At 39.5% G+C, this 14,724-nt stretch overlaps 1 protein-coding gene across 1 annotated transcript in view; it reads left to right on the top strand.

Moving 5' to 3' along the window:
* Window positions 1–14,724, top strand: part of LOC142749241 (neuron navigator 3-like) — a 131,683-nt gene that overhangs the window by 43,587 nt on the left and 73,372 nt on the right. The window contains exons 9-13 of the mRNA XM_075857000.1: window positions 4,011–4,171; window positions 7,703–7,891; window positions 8,126–8,178; window positions 12,151–12,174; window positions 13,265–13,342. Of these exons, the coding sequence (XP_075713115.1) occupies window positions 4,011–4,171; window positions 7,703–7,891; window positions 8,126–8,178; window positions 12,151–12,174; window positions 13,265–13,342 (505 nt within the window). The remainder of the gene's footprint in view (window positions 1–4,010; window positions 4,172–7,702; window positions 7,892–8,125; window positions 8,179–12,150; window positions 12,175–13,264; window positions 13,343–14,724) is intronic.

Raw genomic sequence — 14,724 nt, forward strand, 5'->3', positions numbered from 1 at the left:
CCAAGTTTTAATTATTCTTATTAAAAAATAGGGTATTCGATAGCGTATATGGTATCTTGCAATGAAGGAAAAGGTTATCCTAAGCCATGAATAAGGACGGAGACACCGTCTGAAACGCGTAGGCTACCTACCATTACCTTTTCCTTCATTGCAAGATACCATATACGCTATCGAATACCCTATTTTTTAATAAGAATAATTAAAACTTGGAAAAAGATTCCTTTTATTTCCTCCAACGCTGGATCCAACCACCCTTTCTTCCTAAGTAATCTTTTCGTGTGCCACCACGAGGATCCGAGCACCAGGATTACCCATCACACAACAAACAACCTTTACAAGGTGAGCTGGAGAAATTCTTCCTATATTACTAGTTAAAGATAGAGCCTGCAGAGGGGAAAACTGCTAAAAAAAATGTCATATACAAGTCATATAATGGCCGGAAATAGTGTTATTCCTCATGTACAAACATATGACAGCCTATTCTGAAAAGTCTCCTGAAAAGTTAGGTGCGCATTAAAGGGGTTGTTCTACGAAAATAAAAAATATTTATTATTTTACTTTTCTAAAATTAATAAACTTTGTAAGGATCGCAAGTTTACAGTCTCCGTCGTGTGCACCCGGAAGTTCAGAGTGGCCATTCTTGTGACGTGCCTACACAGGCTACGGGGGAAAGTAGCTTTCCCCTCCTCTCTGTGTGCCGATGACGTGGTTGAAGGGGCTGGCTGCCTGACTCAATTAATCAGCTAAGCCAGTCCCCTCCTCCATCATGGCTCATTCAGAGACCGAGAAGGGGACTGGCTTAGCTGATGAGTTGAACCAAGAAGCCAATACTTCCCCGCCGGAGCCTGTGTTTGCGCGTCACCACAAGAATGACCTCCCCGATCTTCTGGGTCCATGCAACGGTAACTGAAAACCTGCTATCTGTGCAGGTTTGGTACAGAAAGTATATTACAAAGTTTATTTATTTAAGGAAAGAAGAATTAATAAAGCGTTTTTATTCGGACAACACATTTAAGTAGTGTTAATATTTAGTTTGTATGGACTGAGGAGTCTCTTGCCCTCTAACATCATTCTACCATCTTTTGGGTTTTTATACTGTGGCACAAAAATAATTAAAACAAGGTTCCAAGTATAGTATACTATGGTGAAGAGAAATGGGAGTATAATATTTAGGAATGGGCATCTGCAAGTTTTCTGATAATATTGTACTTTTTAGTAGCAGTAATCACTTTTTTGTATTCTTCTGCTAATGTTTTTGTCTTATTTGTAGGGGTTATCTTTATCTAAACAGTTTGCAACTTGACCGAAACACCCTGCCCAAAAAGGGACTGAGGTACAAATACTCTCTGAGCATGACTGCTGCCTTGGTACACTTTGGGCGTCTCTTGCTTTCTGTCAGTCTATTTGGTTCCTTACTCTGTTTGGTGGTGATCAATCTCTGTTTCATCAAAAATACACTGTATCTTGATAGGTGTTCTAAAAGCTTTCTTCAGTAACATTTATTTCACACTATGTTTACAGAACCGTAGCTGAAGAATGGCAGCTGAAAATAAAACGGTGATTCCCAAGAAATGAATGATATCTAATTTTATTAGGCCATGAAAAGCTTTTATTATTGAAATCAATGGCTAATATGCTTATTTCTACAAGCAGTCATGGTTCTGCAGTGGACAATTGTGGTACAGGACCAACAGAGATTATGGAGCAGATTTACCATTGTTTCTGCGGCAGTTTTTCTCATATTTTGCGCCAAAATGTGGCACATTTAGCGCACAATGTCACATTTCATTTTAGACATATTTATTACAAGAATTCTCCAAAAAGAACAGATGTTTGTCCCTCTCTAGACACTTTTCAAAAAGTGGGGCCCAAGTTTGGCGCAGAAAAACTGTTGTAAGCTAAGTTTGCCAAAAAGTGGTATAGGGAAGAGAAAAGTGTGCAACCTGTTTAGCAAGGTATGCAAAATTTATAGTACAGCGTGCACCACTAATAATAAGTTTGGCGCTCGGTGTCTGCCTGGTAAACCGCATTAGTAAACCTGCCACTATGTGTTCTCATTCTCTCAAGACTATCTCAAGAATCTAACCTCCAAATCTAAAATTAAATACATCCAAAGTGTTTTTTTGAATGGTCGACAATGGAAAATAATAATTACATTTCAAGTAAACTTATGGCAAAGTTGCAATAGCTGCCATGTTAGAGCTCGACAATATTGTATTTCCAGAAACGTGCTAACACTTCTTATCTACTTTGACTTCTCGTTGGCTGCTTTTACATTTGTTCTTATTGATCTATGTATCTTCTTTTCCAGTCTTTTGTGTAGAGCGTTATGTTCTTCTCTAGATGTTGTCTGTAAAATAATGGTATGTTGCCTATAATAGCATATGGTCCACTAGGGACAATGCCACAATGTTTCTATTATGACAACCTACAGCAGAGTAAACTGAAAAGTACGAAGCTAAACAATTACATCTCTATTGCTTACTGTGGCATATCATTTCTAGCTGTTTTTATGCACAGGTTTAATGGTGTGCAGATAAAGTCAGTAAAATGATGGCCTCAAGCAACTAATTAATACTTAGTGGCTAACAACTACATGAGCATTCGGCTGCTACTTTTCGGAAGAATCAAAGCAGCTGTTAATTGTTCCCAGTCCAGAGATGTTCTACAGCAGAGCACCCATTCCATTATCAAATAAACTCAATTTCCAACCTAGACAAACCGTTGTATAGATTTAATTTTTTATAGACTTTTAGTTGTTTTTTTTATATTTTGTGGAGTACTTTTTTTTATATAAAGAAAAAAACACAAACAGTACTTATTAAACATAATCACATTCTCTATCAATGTCTGCTACCCGTTTAACCCAAGCCTCCCCGCCACCACAGTTTTCTAACTGATAAGACTGTAAATTCATGCCTCATCGCATTATTCAAAAAAAATCTATAAAATAGTGTTTCTAGGATATAAGATGTCACAATAAAAATGGTATTCTTTTATAGATACCTTTAGCTCCATGCTTTTGACTGAATGAGTGAACGGAACAATTGTGCATTTTTTGTCAATCACTGTAGCTCTTTAAGCTTTTTTTTTGTCTTTTTAGCTTCATGTTTCAGCTCAGGTGTGTTTTAAAATAGTGAAGCAACCTTTCACAGATGACACAGTTCATTATTCTACCATTCAGTAGATTGTTATAGAGGTTGTCCATTTTGGACAATCACTAATTGTTAGACGGATCCCTTGACCATAAACAAATCACAAAGTGTCCACCTGCTAGAGCCCTCAGTGATCAGCTGTTATCTGTGGGGAAACCTGGCCGTAAAAGTTAAATTACCCTGCAGCACCACCACAGGAGAAATTAAGTACTACACAGTTCTCATTGAAATCAATGAGCTGTCTGTGTAATGCAGAACCTCCAGAGCGAGAGACTCTTTGTAACCACGCTCCATTTGGCCAAGAGGTGAGTATACGTGACAGATGTCCCACCCCTCTTAACAGATGTCCCACCCCTTTTAACATTGAATTTCCTAATAGGGTATATAAAAATCGGTTTTCTAAACTGGACAAGCCCTTAAAGGTATCTCATTGGCAGATTAACAGAATTCTAGCCACCAATACTTTTTCTAAGACCCATTATGAAAACAGAAAAGTTGTGTCCTTTTCCAGGGTTAACTACTCATACCCTAATATCTAGTCTACCTGCCATACTTTTAGAATTCCCCATGCCATACAAGTTAGTTAAATGTTCAATGCTCAATTTAACTGATGTACTGATGAGCTGATAGAACATTATCATTTTGCACAGTAGATGCTATAAATCCTATAGCTAAAATATCACTTTTATTTTTACTTTTAACAGTAACTTAACTAAAATCATCAATTCCTTCTTTTGATTCTTAATACTAACTTTTATATTATTTAGGATGTGGTTTAAACAGTAATTCATCGAAAAATGAATAAGTATTTCTATTTAAGTGTCCCTGCTTTCTTTCCATTTTTTATTTTTCCAGGTACACTCCATCATCTCGACAAACCAGTCAGGAGGAGGGTAAAGAGTGGTTACGTTCTCACTCCACTGGAGGACTTCAAGACACCGGAAGCCAATCCCCGATTGTTTCCCCATCAGGCATGTCCTCCTCTACTAGTGGGAAATATCACTATTCCAATTTGGGTAAGAAATGTTTAAAGAAGCACCACAATACTTTAAAGTTACGATAGACCAGTACACTCAGGATGGGGAACAGTAAGCATCATTTATCATAACAAAATTATTGTACCTTTAAAGTGAAGATGTTGAGGATAAAAGATGGGGAAATACCAGATTAGTATATAAATAAATGAGTATCCAAAATTAACTGTTGTTAATATTGTCAAACAATATGCAAAAATCTAAAGTTCTTGTATCACACAGTACAGTACTTTAAATGAGTTAAAGTAAGCTATTTAAAATGTACGCATACAATGCTCACATTAAGTTGTGTTCGGAATTTTTTCACATATTGATTTGGTTATTATGTTACTTTTTGTTGCATTTTTTTTTGAGGGCCAGAAACCACTTGGTTTGAAAAATATGCAGCGCTAGGGTGTCATTTTCAATACATGCTGATGCCAGGGCCGCATCAGGAATTTCTAGGCCCCATACAGCCAAGATGTCTGGGCCCTCCTCCATTACCGGGGGTGGACAACGGAAAGTGTGGCGCTCATGTTTGTACATTATACGCGTTAACCGATTTTGGTACTGACGTCAATTACAGTGAACAAAACCATGGAGCAGGCGGTGACCGATTAATGCCCTGGATTTTCTTCAATTTAGCGAAAACGTATCCCACTGTATGGCATATAGTGGGATACGTCGCTCAGGGAGTGGAGCTATCCCAGGGCTGGAGTCCCCAGGTAGATCTTCTACTAGCGCTCTGCCCAGGGACTCTGGGGCTTTTCCTCATATCCATATATGTAAGGCTTTCCACACAAGAGCATGTTCGGTCCGTAAAGGACGGTACGTATTTCGGCCACATTTCCCGGACCGAACACAGTGCAGGGAGCCGGGCTCCTAGCATTATAGTTATGTACAATGCCAGGAGTCCCTGCCTCGCTGCAGGGAAACTGTCCCGTACTGTAATCATATTTTCAGTATGGGACAGTAGTGTGTTTGGTGCAACTTTGCAATTACATTTTATTAAAAATTACTTTTACTTTTTAAAATACAGCTGCTATGTGTACTGTATACAGAGCAGCTGTATCATGCGCTTAGTCCTGTATCCGTCAGATAAGCGGGGCTAACGGTTTCAGTGTCAGCGGGTCCAGCTGTTAGGCCGGGTTCCCACGGGACGAATACGCTGCATAAAAATCATGCAGTGTGTCCGACCTGGAACTTGTTTTTCCGTCTGAAAAATCGAACCACTCTGTGCGAAAAAATGCTCATACTTACCTCCTCCTCTGACATCCGCTCAGGCCTTCCTGGATGACTTTGCAGACTATGCAGACTATGTGACGCTGCAGCCTGTGATTGGCTGCAGTGGTCACATGGGATGCAACGTCATCCCAGGAGGCCGGACTGCAGGAAGAAGGAGAGTGTTCTGGGTAAGTATGATTTTTTTGTTTTTCGGAGTTGTGATTTTTGCGGCGTAAATGCTGACATTACGCCACAAACGTCGCAACCCTGGGCTTTCTGTTGCGGGTTTTCCATCCCCATTGAATTCAATGGGGAAAACCGCAAAAGAAAATCAACAAAAACGCAGCATAAATTGACATGCTGCGGAATAAAATTCTGCAGCGCAGGTCAAGTCATTAACGTTTGCGCTGCATTTTTTTCCCGCAGCGTGGGCATGAGATTGACAAAATCTCATCCTCTTTGATGCTACTGTAAATGCTGCGGAGTTTCTACACAGAATTCCATTACGGAAATTCCGCAGCGCTTACGCTACGTGGGAACCCGGCCTTACCGATCACATCTAAGTTATGTACAAAGATGTGATCAATAACATCTTGATCCGACCGCAGTTCTGACGGATTCAGGTCTCAGTGCACGATACAGCTACTCTGTATACAGGATACACGGCAACTGTATTTAAAAAAGTAAAAATAGATTTTGAAAAAATTTAATTACAAAGTTCCACCAAACACACTGAGGGACATTTTTATTTAAAAAAAACAAAACGTTTTCAAATGTGTACATAGCCTTTAAACAGAATCTCCTCATCCACACATAACATTTAGGGTCAGTTCACACATTGCGTAAATACTGGGGGTTTTCCGCAACCGAGTTTGTTGCGAAATATCCGCAGGCAATACAGTAACCGCAAAGTGGATGAGATAAAACAAATCTCATTCACACGTTGCGTAAATACTGAGCGGAAAAAATGCTCAGAAATTGACCTGCGGTGCAGTTTTATACCGCAGCATGGTATAACACATAGCAGTTGTTGCGCTTATTGAGGAGGGTTCACAGCAATTCTGCTGCAAAGACCGCAACTAATAAAAAAAAATCTTATACTTACCCAGGAGTCTATGTTTCTTCCTCCAGGCTGACCTCCTGGGATGACGCTTCAACTCATGTGACGGCCGCTGCAGCCAATCACAGGCTGCCGCAGTCTCCTGGGATGAAACGTCATCCCAGGAGATCGGCCTGTTGGCAGGCCAGCTAAATGCTGCAGTTTCCACAGCGGACATTCCGGGCGACAAACTGCACCACAGATTGGTGTGGATTTTTGCCCGGAATTCTCTGCGGCGCACTGGGCAGATATGCTGTGTGATTTTACGAAGCATATCATCCCCATGTGAACTCATCCTAACAGTTAAGTTCCCCCTCCCCAAAAACATTAATAATGAATCCCTTCCCCCACACAAAGCATTCACAGCCAAGTACCACCCTCCCCCACAAAAACGTTTTACACAAATCCCCTCCCCCACATATAGCATTTATAGCTAAGTCCCCCCTCCCCTACAAAAACGATTTGTAAAGAATCCCCCCTCCCCCACACATAACGTTACAGTTTCTTACCTGCTCTCAGCTGCCTGGTAGAAGTTGCAGACAGGAGGGGAGGAGAGTGGTGTGTCACTGCTCCTCCCCAGCTCTTCTTCCTCTGTCCTCCCTCCCCTGGTTAGAAGGAGCTGTATAGTGGGCGGCTCCCGCCACACGGAGCTTCTGTTTCCTGCTCATGCAGCATCTTCCTCTCAGGGCCCCAGCGTAATTTACTTCACAGAACGGCCAGTTGCATTGCAGGGTCCGTTCCTTGCTCATTTTATTATTACTATTACTATTCTACCTCTCCTGACAGCCTGCCAGGAGAGGGAGAAGTTGCAGCAGGTCTGCGGGAGCCCGCGAGGGGGGTGCCGCCAGTCACTTTTTTTTTTTAGCCATGTGGCCGGGCCCGTGACGGCAGTACCACTAGTACTGCCCTGATAATGGCCCTGGCTGATGCTAACCAGCAGACAAAGTTATTTTCTGGAGTAGTCATACCTAGTGCAGACTTCAGCTGAGGCCTGCTAGGTGATAGGAGGGGTCTTGGAATCATCGTGAACCATTCTTTGGGGTATAGCACTAAGACTCTTCCCAAAAACTTGAATGTTGTTAAAAATCAAGTCTTCACTTTAAAACTATATCCACCTCAGATATGTTAGTCTTAGATCTTTTAATTGTGGATATGTTCTACACTTGTTACATGTAATGAATTATTTTGTTCTTTAAAACCCTTTTTTGCAGTAAGCCCAACCAACCTCTCTCAGTTTACAATTCCTGGGCCAAGCATGATGCGATCAAATAGCATTCCAGCACAAGATGCTTCCTTTGAATTATATGAAGACTCACAGTTGGGGGGAAGTGCTACCTCATTAGAGGACAGACCTAGAGCTATCAGTCACTCAGGTTCCTTCCGAGACAGTATGGAAGAAGGTAATGAAGTGGCTTTAAGGACGTTTATTACTCATTCGCATGTATTCAATGTGTAGCTTTTAGAATGTATGTTGTATTAATGCAACTGGCATATGCATTTTCATATAACTGATATTCGGCCTTTGTGCCTGTCATGGGCAGCATTTTTTAAAGATAGCCATTGTAGTAAAGCTTTTAAATGTTTACATTGTCTATGTAAAGGAAATCTAACTATAATTTCCTGTTCTTTCTCAGTACATGGATCATCATTATCACTGGTTTCTAGCACATCATCCCTTTATTCCACTGTAAGTATTATTCGTCTACTGTAAATAAGTTACAACATGTCTGCAAATGGTTATGTTTACCTATTAGGGCAGGAAATCTATCATCACTATGTATTGCATAATGTAGTTTTCATTCTTCACAAAGCAAATGGTTTCATAAAGATTTTGTTTCAAAGTAAAAGAAAGGAATACATTGTTTAACAGCTGCCAGCCTCTATAGAGTGCAAATGATGGTTTAGATGATGGAAGTCAGAAAAGCGCAGTAGTCTGTAAATTGACTTGTCAGGCAATATTAACAATTTCAGTCATTTAAATAATCTGCAATGGTTAGGCCCTATGCACACAGTAATACAAGGCTGTATGCACGGAGCCTGTACAGCATCACACAAAAGTCCCTAAATTCTGTATTACTGAGCATTAGCCAGTGTGTGTGTGTGTGTGTGTGTGTGTGTGTGTGTGTCAGTGTCAGTGTGCCCCCATGTTGCATCGTATGCTCTCCTAAAAGCAATGCTATATGAATTTCTGAGAAAAGAACCTCCATGTTCCTACGTATAAAATCTCACACACTCTATAATACAGAGGAATTGTGTGCATAGGGATTTTCCCATGTTTTGCTGGTTCACAGTATATCTTTTTTTTATTAACTGTATTTGAAAGCCTAGTTGACCAGACTTTTAATAAAAGTGGATACTAGTCAATATCCATTTTTCACTATGGGAATCAGTGGCATACATTGCAAATGTGTAGAAATTAAATTGCATATGTCTGGGGAATTCGTTTGGTGCCACTTTTCCAATATGCCTTACATAAGCCATGAATATAGTTTAAACAAAGCCTTAAAGAGACACTCCAGTCATTTTTTTATTATTACGGCTGCTGTTTGTAAAGTACACTTGGTAAAAGGTAGGGCAGGTCATCCTCTTACCAGGCGCTTTGTTGCCAAAATATCACGGCCGCAATTATGTCACGTAACCGCACTGTGACCAGCCAATTCCTACAGCGTCTGCTGTGTGGACCGGAAGTCTCTTTCACTATGCATTCCTATGAGATGCTCAATGTGAGTCTCATAGGGATGCATAGTGAAAGAGACTTCCGGTCCACACAGCAGGCGCTGTAGGAATTGGCTGGTCAACATTCGGTCACGTGACATAATTGTGGCCGGAATTTTTCAGCAACAAAGAGCCTGGTAAGAGGATGAGCTACCCTAACTTTTCATCATGATAATTTGGCTACTGTTAGATTAGTTATAGTTTGGTGTTTAATTTTATCTCTGTACTGATTTTAGAGATTTATACCATGTAGATTTGAAGCATTGTGGTCAGTGGATGTCAGCAGTGAATCAATTGCCTCCAGTGTATGAAGTGTAAAAAGAATAGCCAGTAGCCAGTATTCTTGCTGAATAATATTGCTTCAGCCATATCATTACTCTCACATCTCAAATGTTCTCTTGTTCATAGCTTTCACATAACTCCAGAAACACAGGTAGAATAACAGGAGAAGTGTGGGTGGGTTTGTTTTTCTTGCTAGCATCTTCTCATTTTGTATCATTTGTTAGCGAGAAGGCTGGCATGATAGACTTTCCCCTATGTCTTGTTTGTCAATGTTGCTGTGTCAGTTAAAAGGGTGAGCCTTGTGCAGCCTTAAATTATATGAGGTTAAGTGGGAGGTCTACAGAGTCACCTTAGCACAAACCTATCAACGTTAGAATCCCCATTCACAGGACATTCTAAAGTCCCGTCCCGATCCAACCAAGAGCACCCTCAAAATCTACAAGAATAACTCACCTTGGGGGCATTGGAATATACCCCACCCCCTTTAGGGTCTGCCTCAAGGGAAACTCCTGTGAAAAATGGGATGGTTGAGAGGTATGCCTTAGCAGTTGCAGGGACTGTCTGTTTGCCACATATGGCCTTAACTTGCAGTCAACTTACAGTCATTCAATAGCTTGCTAAGAACTGTTTTTGAATTAATTTTTCATAATAGCAGTAGCAAAGTATAAAAGTTTGTGCCTCAAATTAAAATACACAAGGCAATCAGTCCTTAAAGGGGTTGTCCACTACAGGACAACTAATGACCTATCCACCGGATAGGTCATCAGTATATTATCCCGCACCGATCAGCTGCTCCGGTTGCCTGCGGGCACCAGATGTTATTGCACAGTATGCAATGTATGAAGCCGGAAGCAGTTGGCTCCGTACATTGCATAGTAGCCGTGCTGCCAAACTGCAGCTCTGCTCCTTTTCATTTGAGCTCTGCTCCTTTTCATTTGAATAGGAGCAGAGCTGCAGTGCGGCAACTCGGCCGCTATTCCATGACCAGAGCCAACTGCTTCCAGCATGGAGATCTGGTGGACATCTTGTGCCCAGAGGCAGCCGGAGTGGCTGATTGGTGCAGGGTCTGGATGTCAGACCCCCACAGATCATGTACTGATGATCTATCCGATGTTTGTCATAACCCTCGAAATCAGGGCATGACGCAACTTTTTCAGGTGTTAAGTCCCATTTCACAAGCGTATCAGCCACTGGGAGAAGCTTCTTTTAGGTAGCAAAACTTTATTTATTATATACTAGTCCTTAGTCTTGAATTAGAACATCATCAAAAAGTTATTTGATTTCAGTAATTCAATTCAAAAAGTGAAACTCATATATTATATAGATTCATTACACACAGAGTGATCTAGTTCCAGCATTTTTTTATTTTAATGTTGATGATTATGGTAACAGTTAATGAAAACCCAAAATGTAGTCTCTCAGAAAATTACAATATTAAATAAGCCCAATTTCAAAAATAATTTTTAATACCGAAATGTTGGCCTACTGAAAAGTATGTACAGTATATGCACTCAATGCTTGTTCGGGGCTCCTTTTGCATGAATTACTGCATTAATGCGGCGTGGCATGGAGGCGATCAGCCTGTGAAACTGCTGAGGTGTTATGGAAGCCCAGGTTGTTTTGATAGCTGCCTTCAGCTCGTCTGCATTGTTGGGTGTCTCATCTTCCTCTTGACAATACCCCATAGATTCTTTATGGGGTTTAGGACAGGTGAGTTTGCTGGCCAATCAAGCACAGTGATACTGTGGTTATTATACCAGGTATTGGTACTTTTGGCAGTGTGGGCAGGTGCCAAGTCCTGCTGGAAAGTGAAATCAGCATCTCCATAAAGCTTGTCAGCAGAGGGAAGCATGAAGTGCTCGAAAATTTCCTGGTAGACGGCTGCGCTGACTCTGGACTTGATATAACACAGTGGACCAACACCAGCAGAAGACACGGCTCCCCAAACCATCACTGACAGGAAACTTCACACTGGACCGCAAGCAACTTGGATTTATGCCTCTCCACTCTTCCTCCAGACTCCGGGACCTTTTGTTCCAAATGAAATGCAAGATTTACTTTCATCTGAAAACAGGACTTTGGATCACTGAGCAACAGACCAGTCCTTTTTCTCCTTAGCCCAGGTAAGACGATTCTGACATTGTCTCAAGGAATGCGACAGTTGTAGTCCATGTCCTGGATACTGTGTGTGGTGGCTCTTGAAGCACTGACTCCAGCCGCAGTCAACTCCTTCTGAATTTTTCTGAGAGACTTAATTTTGGGTTTTCATTAACTGTTAGCCATAATCATCAATATTAAAAGAAAAAGATGCTGGAAATAGATCACTGTGTGTAATGAATATATATGAGTTTCACTTTTTTAATTGAATTACTGAAATAAATTAACTTTTTTATGATATTCTAATTAATTGAGAAGGACTAGTATGTTGTATAGAATAAACAAAAAACAAGTCAACTTTAAAGAACTTGCTTTGAATGAGTTGCCTGAAATCAGAAATTTTTACGTCTTTTTTAGAAACTTTTGCAGGTCAATCTAATTCACTTAAGTAATTGTCATTTTGTACAAGTAAATGCAATTGTTCTCATAAGATAAAAGACAAAATTTTCTTAATAAATGGAATATGTATTATTTAATTTAAAAAAATTATTATTTTGTTTTCTAGGCTGAAGAGAAGGCACACTCGGAGGTAATTTTTATCTTTTAACATATTTATAGGGATTTGGGCATAATTGTATCAAGTTTAATAGTAGTTATTCTTTTAAGTATGATTTATTTTGTATCTTTTTTAAGTAGTCTTTGGCTGCATTCATGTACTATGGTTACAGGAAGGTGTGTGTATGAGGGAAGGGGTCAGTGACTGTTAGCTGTCTGTAACTTTTTTAATTCTTATCAAAGCTAGCATTGGATTAAAAAAAAAAACAAGCAAACAATAAAAAAACAACTTCTACCACTGTCCTTTTATAACTTCCATTCAGGATCCAATCTAGGAACACAGTCAACAAACACGTCACTTTAATACCTGTAGGGTGTGAGTCAGCCTTGCTGTGTTCCCAACTGCTTACATTTCGATACAAAAATATGTTTTAACAAGTGGTAATGACGAGTGAGTGAAGAAAGTCACTGTTTCGCTTACACTTATGTTAGTATTCCTTATCTGTGAATGAAAGGCACCAAATGACATTTATTTGACTCAATGTCCCTTTTACAGTTTCATCATTTTGATAGCTTAAACTTGCCATTTATTTGAGTGAAAGGGCATCACCTTCTGCCCACTTGCTAGTGTTTATCAAGGCCAGGAAATAGAATTTTTTTCATTTCTGTTTTCGAGAAGTCCAGTTTTCCTTCTTCCTTGTGACTCTATTACTTTTCTAATATCAGAGCAACATGAGCTGTCTAGTAATTGCCAGGTTCCTATCTTCCACTCATTCCATAAATGGTATTTCATATCCTGAAAACCTGTTCAAGTTTTGTAACAATTCTGGTAATGTATAGGATATCACTTAGTAAGCCTTTCAATCTTCTTTCCTATACATTTAGCTCACTGACAACAGAGCTCTTTACACCCAATTTTCTATTATAGTCCTTTGTGCCGCCAGACATAGAATAGCTATTTACCATCTAACAGCTGTAGAATTAGGACTAAAATGAAAAATTACTCTGCTAAGTTAAACATTTGCCCACTGCTGACCTACAATATCCGGTATATTGTGCTTTATTATTTCTGCAGTTAAAATTAAAATGGTATTAAAATGTGTCATTTAAATGTTTTTATTTAGCAGATACAAAAATTGCGTAGGGAACTGATAGCATCACAAGACAAAGTTGCTACATTGACATCTCAGCTATCTGCTAATGTGAGTAAGATGCTTCACATGGCATGCTTCATTTGTTTATCCCTTGTTACTCATACTCTATGCCAGAAGGGGCTAATGTTAATAGAAATAATGTGTATTCTGCACTGTGGGATATGCTGGTACTATAAAAGACATAAAAGCCCCATTTATTAGCTCTCTATGCATTTAAATGGGACATAAATGTGTCAATTAAAAGTAGGACTTGATCAAAAGGTACTGGTGGCCAAATTTTAAAAATGTTTGTTTGATACAGATAATTTTAATGCCAACTAAAATGGCAGCATCAGCAGCAGCAGAAATGTTTCACATCATATACTGGCATGAAGCTTCTATGGCGGGTCTGGTTCAGCATGTATTCCATTTTTTGGGTGCACATAACTGGCATTAATGGTTGGATAGATCTATAATAATATTATAAACGCCTACTTACTTTACTTTTTTTTCTCGTTCAATGTTTGATACAAGAATTTCAGTAAATACAGACAGTAAGAATTTCTATAAGAAAGTTCGGCTCCTTTCGCACCATGTTTTTTCCTCTAATCTTTTTAAGAATGTCTATTTTTCTAAAAACATGTAGAAACTGGGCTAAATGAATGCTGGAGTGTGTCCTTTTGGATATAGTTGCGTGGAATATGTCATAAATACGTTTTTTTTACAGTAGCATGATGTATATATTTGTGATATAATGCAAAGCAATGAGGTGAAGGATACAAAGGTATGCCATAAGCTTGCATCCTTTTGCTTTCCATAGATCTTTTTTAAGCCTTATGCACAAATATAATGGATCCTTAAAAAAATTAAATAAACAAAAACATATTTTGGTCTTGGAAACCCAAAAAAATATACATTTTAAGACATGATGTGAAAGGGGTCTTGTACAGAAAAGAAAAAAAACGTCCTCCCTCTTGCATTTCATGTAAGAAAAATGAACTTTCCTGCTGCATTACAAGAGTTAAAGAGGATCTGTCACTAGTTTATCAATTCCCTATCTCCTTACTAATCTGAGAGGCGCTATGATCCTACAGTGTAATTTTTAAAAAAAAATGTTTATTATTTGTGAAGTGTTGAGCATTTTTCTAAATATGCTAATTTGGCTATACTTGCCAAATGGGAGGTTACATTTTCTTTTCACTCTAGGCGGAGTAATGTTTTCTGTATGACGCTGCCCAATCAGCATACAGCGTCTCCCCATTCCCTGCCCAGCAACACGGCCTGATCTTATAGTATACAGCTTCCATTCCCGACTGTGTTTTCAACTGGTGATATCTCACAGCTAAAACTGCGATCCTGGTGCCAGTCGACTACGCTATTGATTCCGCTGGAAAAACAGAAACCTTGCAGAATGGAGACAAACGGAAACCATTAGCAACGGAAGCATTACC

The sequence above is a fragment of the Rhinoderma darwinii genome, chromosome 3, assembly GCF_050947455.1.
Source record: "Rhinoderma darwinii isolate aRhiDar2 chromosome 3, aRhiDar2.hap1, whole genome shotgun sequence".
NCBI lineage: Eukaryota > Metazoa > Chordata > Amphibia > Anura > Rhinodermatidae > Rhinoderma > Rhinoderma darwinii.